Source organism: Cetorhinus maximus, chromosome 19, assembly GCF_964194155.1.
Source record: "Cetorhinus maximus chromosome 19, sCetMax3.hap1.1, whole genome shotgun sequence".
In the NCBI taxonomy this organism is placed as follows: domain Eukaryota; kingdom Metazoa; phylum Chordata; class Chondrichthyes; order Lamniformes; family Cetorhinidae; genus Cetorhinus; species Cetorhinus maximus.
In genome coordinates, this window is record NC_135897.1 from 12290356 (window position 1) to 12308713 (window position 18358).

At 46.5% G+C, this 18358-nt stretch overlaps 1 protein-coding gene across 1 annotated transcript; it reads left to right on the plus strand.

Annotated features, from left to right (window-relative positions):
• Positions 1 to 7669: 7669 nt before the first annotated feature.
• LOC144693658 (transforming growth factor beta activator LRRC33-like) lies at positions 7670 to 18127 on the plus strand. Its single transcript, XM_078563520.1, has 3 exons — positions 7670 to 7803; positions 10725 to 10849; positions 15659 to 18127. The coding sequence occupies exons 1-3, from the start codon at positions 7761 to 7763 to the stop codon at positions 17612 to 17614; spliced, it is 2124 nt and encodes a 707-aa protein (XP_078419646.1). The 5' UTR covers positions 7670 to 7760; the 3' UTR covers positions 17615 to 18127.
• Positions 18128 to 18358: the final 231 nt, after the last annotated feature.

Here is an 18358-nt window from a genome sequence, read left to right on the forward strand (position 1 = left end):
AGACAGCCACAGCCCTTTGTGGCATGCTTTCTGGTGAGATAGCCTCCAATTGTGTTGGTTGCCACCCAATAATACTTATGGCGTTAAAAGCCATTGTAGCATTGAAATTCTTCACCTCCACATCATTCCAGGCAGACTTTAGTGGAATTACCCAGCCTGCAGACTATCACTGTATTAAGGTTTTCACAGGTGCCATGTTTAGATGTGTCCATGAGCACATCTCCGTTACACATGGCAATGACAGTCAAGCGGAAAGAGCTAGAGGCTTTGCAGGCATGGCTGGATTTCCAAGAGTTCAAGGTTTAATTGACTGCACCCATGTTGTAATAAAAGCTTCATCCGGACAGCCAGGGGTACTTATAAACAGTAAAGGATATCACTCGATCAATGCCCAGATTGTGTGCGATCGTAAACAAAGAATAATATAGGCGTGTGCAACGATATCTTGGTAGAAGCCATGATGTGCCTATCCTTAGACACTCCCAGGTGCCAGGTATGTGCACAGGCCCAGAACCTTTGGATGGCATCGCCTGACCAGTGAGACGTGATGGTCCCCCCCATCGTTGGAGACAGGCCATAGTACCTGTTCTCTATGCCAATCTTCCCAAACATCAAGGGATCTCTCTCGGTTGAGTCCAAAGGAAAACAAAGCATTAGATTTGGAACAGGCTTGGATGCAGGAGTTGCCAAGGAAATAACATATTTAGACACCAGGTCACCTTTGGGCTACATTCCAGATTTTTTTTCAGGGTTTACTCCCTTAGCCTTGAACTCTCCTGAGGCAATGGAGCTACAGTACTCTTCTATAGCTGGGAGTTTGGTTTACGAGTGCCAGGGCATGCCCAAATGCAGGTGGGCCTGCACATGGCATGTCTGGGGTCCAAATCTCCTCCGAATTCTCCTGAAGCTTTAGCCTGGGGCCACAAGGGACTCAATTTCCATGTGTTACCACGTGGAGGCAGAGCTGAGGACTTGCTGATGGAGAGGCTGTGTACTGACAGGGAGAGACTTATACATTTGGCTCTGTTTGATGCCCAAATTCTTGATCAAAGAGGTAGGTTTTAAGACATGTCTCAAAGGAGGAAAATGTGGTAGAAAAGTGGTGAGGTGTAGAGAGGGAATTCCAGAGCTTGGAGCTGAGGCAACTGAAGGCACGGCCACCAATATTGGAGCAATTATAATTGGTAATATGCAAGAGGCCAGAATTGGGTGAGTGCAGATATCTTGGAGGGCTCTGGAACTGGAGAAGATTACAGATAAGGAGGGGCAACGCCATTGAGGGATTTGAAAACAAGGATGAGAATTTTAAAATCAAAATGTTGCTTGACCAGGAGCCAACGTAGGTTATTGAGCACAGGGGTGATAGGGAGATAGGACCTGGTATGCATTACGATATGGGCAGCAGAATTTTGGATGACCTCAAGTTTATGAACGTGGGAGACCACACTGGACTGTGTTGCAATAGTCAGGTCTCGAGTTAATCCAAGAAGGCTTGGATGAGGGTTACAGAGGTAGGGGCTCTAAACAAAATAGTGGCAGCTGGGGGGGTGGGGGGGTGGGGGGTGGTGGTGGGCGAGTGGGAGGGGGATGGTTTGTGTGAGGGCAGATTTAGAAAGTTAAAGAAAAAAGACAAGGCCAGGGTAATGATATGGGTAATGGTAACCAGAGTGTAGTAACATAAGAGTGCACCAGCAAATATGGTCAGAGTAGGGAAAATTGCTTTAAGCTAACAGATGGGGAGGAGGAGGGTTCAGATGAAGAGAGATTTAGAAATCCAAAGATAAAAGTTGAGGCAATAGGAAAGTACATTAATACGGGTAAAGAAAAATGAATCAGACAGGAAATGACAGAGAGTTTAAGGGTAATAGTCCATCAGAGAGTACGGTCCATCAGGGAATAGTAGGATAAACAATTAAACATGCAGGTACAGCAAGTAATTAGAAAAGCAAATGGCATGTTGACTTTAATTGCAAGGGGTATGGAGTACAGGAATAACAAAGTCTTGCTACAGTTTCCACTTTGATGAGACCATACTTAGAATACTGTGTACAATTTTGGTCTCTATACTTAAGGAAGGATATATTTGCATTACAGGTGGTTCTATAGATTGGTCCCTGAGATGAGAGTTTTGTTCTATGATGCAAAGCTGAGTAAATTGGGTTTATATTCTCTGGAGTTTAGAGGAATGAGAGGTGATCTCATTGATACATACAAGATTCTGAAGGGGCTTGACAGGATAGACACTGAGAAGTTGTTTCCTCTGGCTGGGGAATCTAGAACTGGGGGAAGGGGGGAGGCATTGTTTCAGGATAAGGGGCCAATCATTTAAGACTGAGATGAGGAGAAATTACTTCACTCAAAGGGTTGTGAATCTTTAGAATTCTCTATCCCAGAGGGTTGTGGATGCCCCATCGTTGAATATATTTAAGACTGGGATAGACAGATTGTTGGTCTCTCAGGGAATCAAGGGATTCAACAAATGGGCAGGAATGTGGAGCTGAAGCTGAAGATCAGTCATAATCATAATGACTGCTAGAGCAGGCTCGATGGGCCGAATGGTCTACTCCAGCTCCTATTTCTTATGTTGTTATGATGTTTCAAAGTTGGAAATAGGTGGTCTTGGAATGGCATGACTATGGGCAGGATTTTACCATTGGCGAGTGGGGGTGGGGCCTGCTCGCCGACGCGTAAAATGACGCATGGTACCGTTGGGTGGAACTCCCGATGTCACCGTGCCCCATTTAAATTTTCAGGAAAGCGGGAGCGCAGCAAAATCAGCTGCACGCTGGCTGACCTGTCAATGGCCAATTGAGGCCATTGACAGATCAATTAAAGTAATTAGTGGACCTGCCCGGCCAACCTTAAGGTTGGCGGGCAGGCCAGGAGCCCCGGCAGGAAGTAGAGAAAACAGGAAACCTCATCTACAGGCGGGATGAGGTTTCATGTAGGGTTTTAAAAATTTTAATAAAGTTTTTTTGGAAATTATGAACATGTCCCAACCCATGTGATATTGTCACGTGAGGGGACATGTAAGGGAATTTTTTTTCTTCTAGTTTTAATATTTTTGAAAGTAGAGGCGATCTTCCTGAGGCTGCACTTAGCCTCAGGGAGATGAGTGCGCTCTTTCGTGCGCATGCGTGAAAGAGCGCACTCTCGATTTTCGCCATTCATCCCCCCGCCTGCACAGAGTGCATAGCGCTTCCCTGTGGACGTCACGCTGGGCGGGCCGATTAAGGCCCGCCCACGTAAAATGGCGCCGCGCCTCCAATTGGGGGCACCGATCGGAAGCTCGCCCGCACGCGCCCGCCCATCAACTTCCCCCCCGACGGAGGGAAAATTCTGCCTCATGAGTTTGGAAGCTCACCTCAGGATCAAATTTGAATTTCACAGGGAAAATGCTTTCCTCACTTTACCCTTGCACAGACAGCAGTGGATTGCAAGAGGACTGTGATCATTCTATATTATTGATAGCATTCAATGGGATGTTGTGCTCAATCCCATGGGATTAAATTAACTGTGGGATTCCTCTCCAGTAACACAAGGTTGTGCAGGCTATTTGAAGGAGGATAGCTGCCAAAAAGCACTTGCTTTAATTTAGCATCTTCACGACCTCAGGACGTCCAAAAGTGATTTCCAGTTAATGAAGTAGATTTTGAAGTATAATCCCTGTTGTAACATAGGACAAGCCATTAGTGTTTTAGATAAAGCTTCACATGAGCCTAAATTCACTCCACTTCAATCATCTCGATTTAATGACACAGCTTCTGTACAAGCCATATTAGCACTGATATTCACTCTTTGATCTGTTAATAACTCAGAGAACCAAGAGAAGAACACTTTCTGCCCAAGGTACACATTAGGTGCAGCCATACTTTAGGTGGATTTTGTACTCCCTGTTCACACCAGAAGGAAATTGTGCAATCTGCCCAGTTAAGATTATAGTTGCACACAATTTCTCAATATGCGGAGAGTCAAAAAAAAAAATCCGTTTGTCATTCTTCTGTGTGTCTCTTAGTGTCCTTGGTGACATTGGGAGTTTTGTATGGTCCAGATTCTAATCCTGCTACAACTCAAGAGGCTGTTGTACGTGATGTTGCTGGCTACTGGGTGTCAGTGTGAGGTTGCTGGGATTGAGTTGGTCCTCTGCCTCCTTATGCTGGGCAGCACTGAGAGAATATAGGGGGAGGATGTAGCTAGATGCCTCTCTGTAGCTTAGAGGTACTGGCATTCCAATCTGTGAAATAAGAAGTGGCTATGTAGCTGCTGTCATTGGCTCTACCTCCCCACTGATCAGAAACAGTGCTGAAGAGGCACTCAGTAAAAAAGGACATGCTTGAAATGAATACTACTGAGGGTATGTTTTCTCTCAGGGTGACTCCCCCACCGAGGATAACCTAGGGGCCTGGACTGCTCGAGGCCTGGCGGCCTGGGCAACGTCAGGCTCAGGGGTGGTCCTGCGCTGTGTTGGGTCTGAGGGCCTGGGCTGGGTCAGGCCCAGGGGCCTGGGCAGTGTTGGGCCTGGGAGCAGAAGGCTGTCTTGGGCCTGGGCTGTGTTGGGTCTGGGGGCCTGGGCTTAGTATGGAACCCATCCTGGTGCCTTCCAGCTGGGTGGATGGTGAAATTCCACCCCTACATCTGAAAAATTGTAATTTTCTAGTAGTGCGCGGGATGGGAAATGGAAACCCAATCTCTGTCATTTAAAGCCAAATCTAATACAGGAGGAATGTCTCTGGCACCTGCTCACTGCTCAGCAACAGCGGCACTCAGTTAGAGAGAGTTGGGTACTGCACATACCCCAATCCTCTATTCATTGCACAAAGAATTGGGGATAGTGTGAAGGATAAGGATTAGGGGGAATGTACTGACTCCCCAGGGGTGGGGGACAGGTTTTTACATCGCACAGTATATGCAACAGAGAACCAGGACATTCAGCCCAAACAGTCCATGCTGGTGTTAATGCTCCATTTGAGTCTCCTCCTGTTCCTCGTCATCTAACTCTATTAGCATAATCCTTTATTCCCTTCTTTCTTATATCTTTATCTAGTTTCCCCTTAAATACATCTACACAATTAGCTTTGGGTAGCCTAGCTGACAAATGAGTGGGTGCTCGAGAGAGCTGGTGTTAAGAGGAACTTGTTTGAGGCAGTGATATTAAGGAAGTGCACATATATTGGACGCATGATGTGAACAGGAGGGGAGGGTTTGAAAAAAGAGGTAACGCGAGGTAAAACACCTAGAAAACGTGAACAAGGAAGAGCCAAGATAGAATTGTTGGGTAATATCAGAACATGGACTGGCCTGTCTATGGTACAGGCAGCGAGGGCAGCAGGGAATAGAAATCAGTGGAGGAAGATTGTTCATTGTGTGGCCAACCCTTGGAATGAAGATGGATGAAAGACAAGACACTGTTTACTTCAAACACTCCTTGTGGTAGTGAGTTCCACATTCTCAACACTCTCCGGGTAAAGAGGTTTCTTCTGAATTCCCTGTTGGATTTCTTGGTGATTATCTCATATTGATGGTCTCTAGTTATGCTCTTCCCCACAAGAGGAAACATTCTCTCTGTATCCATTTGATCAAAGCCTTTCATAATTTTAAGGACCTCCACCAGGTCACCCCTCAGCCTTCTCTTTTCAAGAGAAAAGAGACCCAGCCTGTCAATCCTTGCCTAATATCTATACCCTCACATTTGTGGTATCATCCTCGTAAAGCTTTTTGGCAGCCTCTCCAGCTGGGGAAAAGCCCACTGATGTGAGGTCTATATCAGAAACGCTGCAGAACAAAGCGACCGGCAGCAAAAGGGAGGGAAGAAGTGAAAAGAGACCTAACAGGAATTCGCACCTTCAGTTCACAGCACCGAACATAATTTGCAGATCTGCACTTGCTGGTTTTCTCACCTCTAACAGAAACTTTCTAGGTGAGTGGTGCCATTGCTGTCTATCAGCCAGAGCATCTCAAACAAGATGGGTGGATCCAGAGATGCTATCAGTTAAAGCCTAGTTTCACAAACTGACAGTTCAAACAGATGCAAGATAACTGATATAAGGTCAAGACTCAAATAACCTCCTGCTACTTTGGTGACTGGACATTACCTATGAAGCACTAAGTTGTTTTTAGCCTTGGAATAATCACACCCCTCCCCCACCCCCACACCTCCTCTGCTGTCTCACCAAATACACTCATCACACCAACAGTCGCACGTCTGCCCTTGCCTGTGCTGGGGTGTTTCTGGTGAAACATCAGGTCAAACCTATCAGTCATCGACCTACAGGATTGAAACAAGGTTCATAAGGGGTGATGAATCAAGGCTGGGCAGTGAGAGACCTATTAGGCAAACATCCAGGACTGGCCAAAGGTCTGATCAATCACCTGGAGAAAACCAAAGCATGGGAGGTATGAGAATATTTCAAAACAGCTCATCTCTGGCGTTACCAGACCTTCAGTACATCTCGGAGGACAACACCAGGAGAGAAATGGAAAGCAATGAAGGTGAGCAGGGCAGAAGAGACAGTCGGAAATCCTGTCGGAGGACAGGATTTAGCTTTTCCACCCCACCCCCACTAGAGCTGTACTTTGAATATCCTGTCTTCCATTCTTAATTAGCACTTTTCTCAGACAAAACACCTCTTTGACCCTTTTGTCTGTGACATCTTTTGATTATCTGCTCATCTCCACAATCACCACACCCTCAATGTCTCTCTCTCCCCCCACCACCACCCACCCCCCCCCCCACCCCGTCACCCACCTTAAACCAATTTATATTTCTCCCTTCTTCTAGCTATGCTTCAGTTCTGCCGAAGGGCCATGAAGGCTCGAAACGTTAACTGATTTCTTCTCCGCCGATGCTGCCAGACCTGCTGAGTTTTTCCAGGTAATTCTGTTTTTGCTTCAGTACATCTCTCCTTACTGCTCCAAAGAAGGCATAAAGAGGGAATCTCAAGCGCAGAAATCAACAATGTGGTTGTCAAAGAAAAAGCGACAGCCCACCTCTCAGCAATCTGCTGTTCAGATCCACATTCAAGTGTGATCAACTGGTTACCCCATGAAGCAGCTATTTTCTATGTGACCTTCACTGACCATTTCCCAGGGATGAAGTCAGTCCATTCAGCGGTAAGCCAGCGACTGGGCAGATGCCGATAATACCCATTTACCTTGTACTTAAATGTAGCAATATATTTTGTGAATATTTTGTGAGGAAGCACACTAGGACAGCTTAAAAACAAAACTGCCAGATCTTGTGCACTGTGGAAAACAGGTAGTGGTCCAGCAGTGGACAATTGACCAATGAGAATCAACCATGGGGATCCATGGTTTGTTTTGGGAAGAGTTTGGTGCAGAGTTTAGATCGGAGTTTGGTGCAGAATTTAGATCAGAATTCGGTGCAGAGTTTAGATTGTGAGTTTGGTGCAGAGTTTAGATTAAGGAGAGTTTGGTGCAAGAGTTTAGATTAAGGAGAGTTTGGTGCAAGAGTTTAGATTAAGGAGAGTTTGGTGCAAGAGTTTAGATTAAGGAGAGTTTGGTGCAGAGTTTAGTGAGAGTTTGATGTAGTTTCTCTGTTAGATCCCTGAATTACTGACACAAGCTGCTCTCAGTCTCCCTCCATGTGACTCCGTTTCCGTTGCATCTTCCGGAGCTGTGACTTTAAGGACTGATGGGTTCAGTTGCGATGTTGCAGCCGAGCCCCGGCTGGCAGAGCTGCGGCTCCGGGACCCGGTGAATGAAGGGGTGGATCAGAGGACACCCAGCCCAGAAGCCCGGACATGCCCGCACACTGTGGCTGTTGCTCTCTGCAGCGGGGGGTCGGTAAGTTTTAGCTCTCCCGGCTCTAACGGGACACCTCTCGGTTTCTGTAACACTTGTGACCAAATTACTGCAGGAACCCGTGTATACACCCTAAAGAGACAAGCACAACTCCTACTGGTATCTTAAAGGGACAGCACAGTCCCTGTTGGCAAGAAAGACTTGCATTTATATAACGCCTTTCAGGACGACCGGAGTTCTGAAAGCGCTCTACAGCCAATGAAGTACTTTTTGAAGTGTTACCACTGTTGTAATACAGAAATGTGGCTGCTAATTTGCACTTAGCAAACTCCCACAAACAATAACCCCAGGACATTGGGGATAACTCCCCTGCTCTTCTTTGAAATAGTCCCATGGGATCTTTTACATCCACCCGAGCAGGCAAAAGGGGCCTCGGTTTAACATCTCACCCAAAAGACAGAACTTCCATCAGTGCTGCACTCCCTCAGTGCTGCACTGGTTGTGTTCAAGCCCTGGAGTGGGACTTGAGCTCAGAACCTTGTGACTCAGGGGCGAGAGTGTCAGTTTTCAGGAATGCAGACCATTTAGACACAGGGGACAGAATAAACCCTGTTACTAATTAAAGGGACAGTGTGACCCATGCAAGCATCTTAATTGGACACCAGGATCTATGTATGTTCCTTAAAGTAACAGCGAGACCTGTGCACGCATCTTCAAGGGACAGTGTGACCTGTGTAAACTCCTGAATGTGATAGGGTGGATTTACGTTTTTATTGTCACTTTCACAGTCCATGGACGCTTTACAGCCAATGCATTGCTTTCAAAGTAACTATTGTTCTGTAGGCAAACAGCTGATTAGTGCACGGTTAAGGTCCTACAAACAGCAATAAGATAAATGACCAACTAATTCATTTTGGGAGGCATTAGGTGAGGGAGGTGCATTGGCCAGGAGAACACCGCTGTCTTTAAGAAGTCCCCTGGGGCTTTTCCTGTATCTCTGGGCCCTGGGCTTAATGTCTCAGCCAGAGGATGGCACTGCCAACAGTGCAGCACTTCCTGAATATTATACTGAGGGGTCACCCTGGATTATGCCCAGTTGTGGGGTTTGATCCAGTAACCTCTGGCCCGGTGCTAACAACTGAGGTGAGCTAATGGTTTGTGACAGTTGTCTGCTCAAGCAGCCACCCCAGTGTGCTGAGTGATTGACCTTTGCCAAGTGTTACAGGTTCCATGAGGTGGAATTGGATCTGTCACCTGCTGTGTGACATTGAGCAATCTGTTCAAGGATGAGGAAAATGCACTCAGTTAGATTATGGGATGTATCTGAACACCAGGCAACTGGAGAAGTAGAGTGCATGACCCTGTGTGATGGCAGCCAGATGGATTGAGATCAGAGACATTGAGAAAACTGGTGAACACAACACGCCAAATTGGGATATTACCACAACTTTAATTTTTCTACATAGGCCACCGCGATCTAATAGTAACCCTTCCTCCCCACTTGTGCCGAAGGTGAGGCAAGTCATCCCATGGTGCAGCTCTTTGCCTGGTTTTAATTCCTGGTGTTAACTGCACAGCTCTGGGGTATTCATGTGTCAAGTTGCAGTGGGAGTAGGTGACCGAAGGGAGGAAATCAGGTGGTCAGTTATCCTAGACCCATTTGCTTGAGCTCTCAGTTCAAGACCTTGCCTCTGTATTCTTTTGGTGACGTACATTGTCTATCAAGCATGTTGATCATGATGGAATCACATACCCCCAAGTGATATTCACATTGCAAAATCTCAGTGCTGTGGAATTGCACCCTGTACTGGTCTCTCTGTTTTGGTATGCCGACATTGGTGTCATGATGACGCAATCTTTGTGATGTGGTTGTTGTGGTACTCTCAATATAAAGGTGTAGTAAAACTCTCAAATACATTGGAGCAATGTTGCCATTTAGTTCATGTGTCTACAAGCAGTCAGTGATATTGATGTAATGGTCTTATGGTGAGGTTGTCAGTGATAGTACAGCAGGCACTGAAGAGCTCCCTCAGTACTGCCTCATCTGACAGTGTGACGCTCCCTCAGTACTGTCTCCTCCAACAGTGCGGCCCTCTCCCAGTACTGACCCTCTGATAGTGTGGCACTCCCTCAGTACTGATCCTTCGACAGTGCAGCGTTCCCCCAGCACCGAGCCTCCGACAGTGCAGTGCTCCATCAGTACTGTCCCCTCCGACAGTGCGGCGCTCCCTCAGTACTGTCCCCTCCGACAGTGAGGCGCTCCCTCAGTACTGTCCCCTCCGACAGTGCGGTGCTCCCCTAGTACTGACCCTGCGACAGTGCGGCACTCTCTCAATATTGATCCTTCGACAGTGCGGTGCTCCCTCAATACTGACCCTCCGACAGTGCAATACTCCCCCAGTACTGTCCCCCCTGACAGTGTGGGACTCCCTCAGACTGCCCCTACGACAGTGCGGTGCTCCGTCAACACTGCACTCTCTGACTGTGCGGCACTCCCTCAGTACTGACCCTCTGACAGTGTGGCGCAACCTTGGTACTGATCCTTCGACAGTGCGGTGCTTCCTCAGTATTTATCTTTCGACAGTGCGGCTCTCCCCCAGTACTGTCCCCTCCGACAGTGCGGCCCTCCCTCAGACTGCCCCTCCGACAGTGTGGCCCTCCCTCAGACTGCCCCTTTGACAGTGCAGCGCTCCCTCGGTATTGCCCCTATGACAGTGCGGTGCTCCTTCAGTTCTGTACCCTCCAACAGTGCAGCGCTCCCTCAGTACCGCACTCTCTGACTGTGCGGCACTCCCTCAGTACTGTCCCTCTGACAGTGCGGCACTCCCTCGGTACTGTCCCTCTGACAATGCAGTGCTCCCTCAGTACTGACCCTCACATCATTATGGTTTGATTTGAGCAGAAGTTCGTTTGGCAAAAGACTTTTGTCGTTGATTGTGTCCTAATCATTTGTCTTTTTGTAGGTATAATTATGAGAATGGAGCTCAGAGTCCTGTCCATTTGCCTCATTTTCACAGCATTGGTGATGCTTGATGGAGGAAGCAATGCTGAAGCCAGTTTGGTGACATCCCTGGGGAGCTGCAGAATGGTAAGTTCTGAGGACCGGGCAGAGCAGCAAGTTCCTGTTGTGGTGCACCGTTACACATCTTTGGTACTGAGGTTTCAGTTTCGATATCTGAGGCCCAATTTTAACCTCGCCGCACCCCCATACCTGCCCACGGGATTCGGGGTGCTTTCCGGTCAAAGGCCCAATTTATATCCAGAGTATTAACTGGAAGCCTGACCTGGATGTTGCCTATTCATGACGCGTGGGTCGGGCGAAAATTGGGGCTCCTCTTCCTGCTGAGTTACTCGGGGCTGTACCTCACCATTCTCGGGAGCTGAGGAGAAAGTCAGCTCCCGGCCGGTTCTGGATTGGGATCTTGTAATCTCTGCTGGATAGCTTGTGTGCGCGTGTGCGTGCGAGAATTTCATTTGAGAATGTGCTGACTTGTGTTGCCATCCAGAGTTGAATAGCCAGTCACCACACATATCTATGTCATTGCAACAGTGACTATGCTTCAAAAGTACTTCATTGGCTGTAAACTGCTGTCAAATGTCCCAAGATTGTGGAAGGCACTATATAAATGCAAGACCTTTCTTAAAAGCGCCCAGCAGCTTCACAATTGACAGGAAACAAGTGCCACACTTGCAAGGATTAGCACCAGGAAGACTAACTCTTCCCAGTTTACAAACAATACATGTTGACTACCACCATTTTGAATGAGAGATAATTGAAATGAGCACTTTGCTGTACAGTTGATTGTATTTATATACATATATATATATATTTGTGTGAAAAAACCCACAAGAATGCAATAGTCCTCCACCTAGAGAGATGTATTCAGAACCTGCCAACTCCTGGTCTAGAGGTGTTAATTGCTCACAGTGCAATATGCGATGCCTGCCTTTTGATCATTGCTCTTGCTCTTGATGACTGCTGCACTAAAACCCACAGAACATCCTGTTTTGACACACCCAACCATTCTCCAACCTCCCTGTGGTTATCTTAAAAAAAACTTTGTATTGCAGACCCGGTGCTGTGAACATTAAAGCGGTCATGCTCGGAGTGTACAGTTCTCACTTGTGGGGATGGGCCTCTCCTCATTGATTGGTCCTTGTAAAGGTTTGGAAGCAGTCATCGTACAGCTTTAAGCTGTGGTGCTCCTGAAAGCGATTAAAATCAAGTAGAGCTTTTTGAAGAGCAGTTAAATTTTTTTGTTTTTTTCAAAGTACAAATTATCCTTGGATTCAGCTTTGCAAATCACCCCATTAAGTGAGCCTGTGCTCCCTATGCCCTGGAGTGTGCCTTTAGCCACCCAATACCTGGGTCAGTGCAGCAGGCCCAGGATCAGACAGGCAGCCCTCATCACTGTACTCCTCAGGATTGATTCTGAAGCCGGGAATTGATTCCACTTCCGTGTATTGATTCCATGTCCTACAATACAGGACAGGATGCTGAGAAGTGTAGAGGAACTGAGGGACCTTGGAGTACAAGTCCATAGGCCCCTGAAGGTAGCAGTATAGGAAGATAAGGTTCAATTTATTCCACCACAGATTTTTCCCTATAGCCCTTGGAATTATATCTCATCAAATTAGCCAAGGCATTGAATATAAGAGCAGGCAGGGTTATACTGGAATTGTATAAAATGCTAATTAGGCCACAACGAGAGTAACGCATACAGTTCTGGTCACCACAGCTTAGAAAGGATGTGATCGCATTATCAAAAGTACGATGGAGATATACAAGGATGTTGCCAGGAATGGAAAATTTCAGCTGTGCGGAAAGATTGGATAGGCTGGGGATGTTTTCTTTTGACCAGGGGAGGCAAGTTGGAGATTTAATTGAGTTGTATAAAATTATGAGGGTCTAGATGGAGTGAGTAGGAAGGACTAACTCAGCACCCCCGTAAAGGCAGGGAATGACTTACAGCCCTGTTCATGATGTAGAGAGGCTATAACTATTTTTGCAATGGCTGACCACTGGACAGTCAGAGAGCCCTCGCGAGTCAGGCAGTGGTGAGGGGGTGTGGGGAGGGCCTTTTACCTTGCTAATCAGGGTGCTGTGACATACACTGACCCGACATTGCCATTTTCGGCCAGCCTCCCTGGCACAGCTCACACTCTGCATGGTGTCAGCTGGGGTTCTAGCCTTGGGTAATCAATTCTCATGGGGGAAATTACAGGACAACCTGCCATGGGGGTCTGTATGAGAAAGGGGGTGTGGGGCTAGTGGTGCTGCCAGGGCTATGGGGGGATGGTGTGCCAGAGCTGGGGAAGGGATGTGGGGTTGGTGGGGGGGTGGGGGGGGTGTGCCAGAGTTATGGTGGTATTGGAGGGGTGGAGGAGAGGGGGTGCCAGAGCTGTGGGTGTGAAATTTAAAGGTCCGAATTATGGGACAGACAACATCCTGGCACTATGTAGCCTGGGAAACAGGTCAGTGGACTCAGATACAGGACAATCCCATAAAATAAGGGATGGTTGGTCACCTTGCTCTAGTGAAAGATGAGAGCTCAGAAGCTGAGTTGTTGTTTTATTTCTGTGGGACTGGTTGGGTTGGGTTGGGTTGGGTGAGGGCTGGGGTGGTGGTTGGGGTGAAGGAGTGCTGTGCTCCTGGTCGCACAGAAACAGCTTGGGTCCCTGTAGGGAAGGAAGCCCCCTCCCCCAGTATGAGGATGATCACGACTCAGGCCTACCTTCTTCTGCCTCCATTCACCTCTCTGCTGTATTGAAGTGGCCCCAGAGCCAGCGGGTTTGGTCATAGCTGGCCAAATGCTAATGAGACCAGGCCCTCAAAACAAACTGGCCCTGCCATCAAAACTGTCCTGGCCGACTGTCCCTCTACAGTATCTCTTGTTGAATACCTCCCAGGGTGGGGATGGTGGTTGGGGGGTGGGGGTGGTGGGGGGTGGGGGGGGGTGGGGGGGTGGCATGATCTGCCTCAGCGTCTTCAGGAGACAAAAGAATAGGAGAGAATATTGGCCACAAAGCAGCAGATTTCAAAAAAATCAAATGCTCCAAGGTGACCAGAGAGCTTGGAATTGAGATAATTTGCAAAAATATCCAGCGGTGAGATGAGAAGAATTATTTTTTGACCCCCAGCGAGCTGCGATCTGGAACGTTCTTGCTGAGCGGTGGAAGCTGATTCAATAATAACTTTCAAAAGGGAATTAAAAAAAAGGAAGGTACATATTTTAAAAAAGAGAGTCTTGTAGGTCCGTGTGGAGACAGTACCATCTAAATTGCACTGTTTCGAGAGAGGGGCAGAAGCAAAGGGGTCTGGGAATGTAAATTCACAAACCCTTGAGGTGGTAGGGCAAGCTGAGAGGGCAGGTAAAAAAAGCTTGTGGGAAAATTGGCTTGGTAAATAGGGAATTGAAGAAAAAAATAAGGAAGTAGTACTAACCCTTCAAAATCTCAGCTGCAGTATTGTGTACAATTGTGCTGCACTTAGGAAAGATTTCCAGGCCTTTGAGAGAGTATAGGGGAGATTTACCAGGGATGAGGGACTTCAGTTATATAGAGAGACTGAAGCAATTGGGAATGTTCTCCTAGGGGCAGAGAAGGTTAAGGGGAGATTTAACAAAGTTGTCCAAATAGAAGAGGGGTTTCAATAGAGCAATTAGAGAGGAACTGTTTCCTTTGGTAAGTCGGTCTGTAACCAGAAGGTCATAGGTTTAAAATAATTGACAAAATTAACCAGAGGGGAAATGAGGAGAGACTTTTCACTCCCAGGACTGTTATGATCTACAATGCACTACATGATCGGGTGGTGGAATCAGATTCCATTGGAATTTAAAAAAGACAATTGGACATGTATTTGGACATGTATTTGATGAGATATAATTCCAAGGGTTATAGGAAAAAAATCGGGGGTGGAATAAATTGAACAGCTCTTTCAAAGAACCAGCACAGGCTGCCTTATTCTCTGGTGTAAGGTTTGAGGGGCAGAATATTGAGCTTGGCGTGCGGGCGCGCGTCCGACACACCCGAGTGTAAAAAGACGTGTGATGATGTCGGGCGTGCGTCCCGATGTCATTGCGCACTCTTGTGATATTTTGTTCGGCGGGCACGCGCCGGAGTCGGCTTAACGCCCACCGATGATTAAAAGGCCTATTAAGGCCATTAACAATCTAATTAAATTCAAATTTACGCTTCCCGTCCAACCTAACGGTTGGCGGGCAGGAGAAAAGGCCAAGCGGCCTTTACAATTTTTAGGAAACTTCATCCACGAGCAGGATGGGGTTTCCTAAAGCAAATAAACATTAAATAAAAACTTTATTTTTGAATTAAAAACATGTACCAGCTCATGTGACAGAGTCACGTGAGGGGATATGTTTTATTAAGCTTTTATTCTCTTCATTAATTTTTTTTACACAGGCTTCAATCTCCCTGAGGCAGCTCCATGCCTCAGGGAGATCGAAGCGCTCTTTCTCGCGCATGCGCAAACTACACGTTAGGCCCGCTTGCCCTTCTCCCACCTGAACAGGCAGTGCTCAGCGCTGCCGCTCACGATCCATGCAGCGCGGGCCTTAATTGGCCTTCCCGCGTGCAATCGCGGTGCTGAGCTGATCGCGGGTGGCGGTCGGCTTCCTGGCCACCCTTGCTCGCCCCCGTCAAGCACCCCCGCCAAGGGCAAAATCCTGCCCTAGGGTTCTGTAATGTCCTCCATCTTTTCGAATCCCAGTTAAAATCATTAATACTCGCACCAGTAATGCTGGAGTTCCATTTTAAGGTATATGAGACCAGTTGGGACAAGTTTTACTGGTTTGTCCTTCTGCCTGAGCTGTATCATTCTATGTGTTTGGTGGTAACCTGCCTATTGTGAGTAATGTTGAATTCACCATTTGCTTTGTAGGATGACACGGTGATGAGCTGCCAGGGAAGGAGGTTGCATCATGTGCCAATGGATCTGCCCATCAGAACAGAGGAGCTCCTTCTGAACAGAAATGAAATTAAAGCAATTAACAACAAGTCACTTTCTACATACCGGCATCTGCACACGTTGAACCTGAGTGGAAATCAACTCGAACTCATTGAGTCCGGAGCCTTCACTCACAATAGGAACCTGCAAGATTTGAACCTACAGAACAACCGGATTGATTTATATTATCCAGAAACTCATTTGGCACTAAGGACACTCTCAGCTTTAACTAGATTGGATTTATCTGGGAACAGACTCAGTGAAGCCATTGCGAGCAGCATTGTGCAAAATCTGACCACTCTTCAGCATCTATCTCTGGCCAAAAACTTAATCATGAGATTGGAACCAAGCATGCTCGAAGGTCTTTCCCAGCTTCGAGAACTAAATTTAGAGCATAATTATATCTTTGAGATTGAAAGTGGGACGTTTGAAGGTTTGAGAAATCTAACCAGGTTGAACCTTGCTCACAATCACATCCCCTGCATTGTAGATTTCAGTTTATACCAAGTAAAAACATTAAACATCAGTCACAATATTGTGGAATTGTTTTTAGCCAGAGAAAGCGAGATTGAATTTCAGCTGGAAACTCTGGACTTGTCCCGAAACAAACTGCTCTTTTTCCCGCTCTTACCTAAACGCAACAAGCTCAAGTTGTTGTTACTATCAGACAACGAGATGAGTTTTTACAATGATCTGATGAATGACTCATCTGCTGAGGTCCATTTCATCCAAATTGTTGGAAATGTGACCAACATTACTTCTGTGAATCTTTGGGATGAGGTGATTTCTGTAAGCTTGCCTGAGTTGCAGGTGCTGGATATGAGCCAGAATTCATTTCGGTATCTCCCTCCCGGATTCCTCCGAGGAATAACATCGTTGTCCGCTCTACAGCTTAACCAGAACTGTTTAAGGGCCTTCTCTCTAACAGAGCAGGATCCTTTAGTCTTTCTTCAGACGATCGATCTCAGTCAAAACCAGTTGTCCCATCTAAATTTCAATGTTAGCAGGCTGGAGAAGCTGAACTATTTTAATCTCAGCTTCAATAAATTTGAATCAGTGCCTTCTGATCTCTTTACTAAGATGCCTCAGATTACAACAGTGGACCTCAGTCACAACAAAGTCCCTGTTTGTGATTACTCTTTAGAAAATGAGAAAAGGACTTCAAACACAAGTTGTGTCGCGTTGGCGCATATTAAATCATTGAAACGACTTTATCTATCCAATTGTGCATTGGTGATCCTACCAGCTACTGCTTTTGTTGGCTCACCCTTAACCCATCTAGATCTGTCATCCAATACCGGAATCCGATTGGAGGCAAGCACGTTTCAAGCTGTGGCTGAGTCATTGCAATTCTTATCTCTCAGAAACAATGGGTTAGATTCCAACCAGTTAGAGCCTGGTTTGCAAGTGACGTTCAGCAACCTTGAGACTTTGGACTTGTCTGAAAATTCCATAACAAGCCTTCACCCTGCACTGAAAAACCTTCGCCTAAAATGGCTGGATTTACGTAAGAACAAGTTGCCTACACTTCAGCAAGATGTGCTGCAGGGTCTTTTGCAGAGTCTTCAAGAGGTATTCCTGAGCGGCAATGCCTTTGACTGTTGCCAGCTGAACTGGTGGACCTCCTTAATCTATACCAAGTCTTTGATTATTCCCGATAGATCTGACATTACTTGCAACACATCTTTCAAATTGGAGCACATTGATAGGATTTCCCAGTCCACCAAAGCTAACTGCAAAGTCGATAACACTGTTTTAAAATATTTTTTGCTGTTGTTACCAACAATTCTGTGCATTTTCACTGTTTGTGTGATGGTTCTACTCTCTTTAAATTCCAAGTTGTTGCCCAAATATGTGAAAGCCAAATGTGGCTCCGGAGTTGAGTATTAGCCAGAATCTCCTTGGTCCGTGCCAGCTCAAGGCACCATTTCAGACACTGGCAAGTGTTGGGGAAATCGCAGGTGCACTGCTCATGTGGGCAGGGCTGCGTTTGGCTTCCCGAAATGCAGCGGTGGCAAGTCAGGCACCTGCCGTAGACTTAGCAATTGTTACATTGCTGTTTGAAAGCTGGTGTGACTCGTACGAATGGCGTGATCTCACCAAGGCACTAATGATTGGAAGGAGGGCAGGTTCTTTCTACTAACCAGTCGGTTGAGCTTCCTGAATACACCTGGCAGGAGCTGACCATCAACACTGCATTCACTACTGATAGAAACTGGATGTACCTCCTGAACTTGCACAAAAACTTTGCAATAATATTTATGGTGTCATTATTAAGCTATATATTCACATGTTAAGAATACATAGTTGCCCACGTAAGTGGGCACAATGACTAATTAGAAGTATTTTTGGAAGATAAAAATGGAACTCAAATAATGCATTAAACTTTGAACAACATCCTTGTTTTATAACCTCTTTGTAATTTTTTTTCACCTGAAATCGTGCTGGTATGTGGAACTCGTTCTCAGTTTGAACATTAATGTTTGCTTTTCTGATTATCCCACCAATTCTAATCCATTCATTTGAATGGGGTAATGTGTTATGATTAAGAAACCTAACCCCAGTAATCCACATCAAGCAGCCCAGTCAGTCACAGAGTACGATTCTCTCATATTCCTCCACAACAAGCCACTT

Excerpts from the sequence above, each read along its gene's own strand:
- LOC144693658 (XM_078563520.1), top strand. The coding sequence starts at position 7,761 with ATGCCCGCACACTGTGGCTGTTGCTCTCTGCAGCGGGGGGTCG. Across the intron at positions 7,804-10,724 it reads CTCTCTGCAGCGGGGGGTCG|GTATAATTATGAGAATGGAG; the intron begins GTAAGTTTTAGC and ends GTCTTTTTGTAG. Across the intron at positions 10,850-15,658 it reads CCCTGGGGAGCTGCAGAATG|GATGACACGGTGATGAGCTG; the intron begins GTAAGTTCTGAG and ends TTTGCTTTGTAG.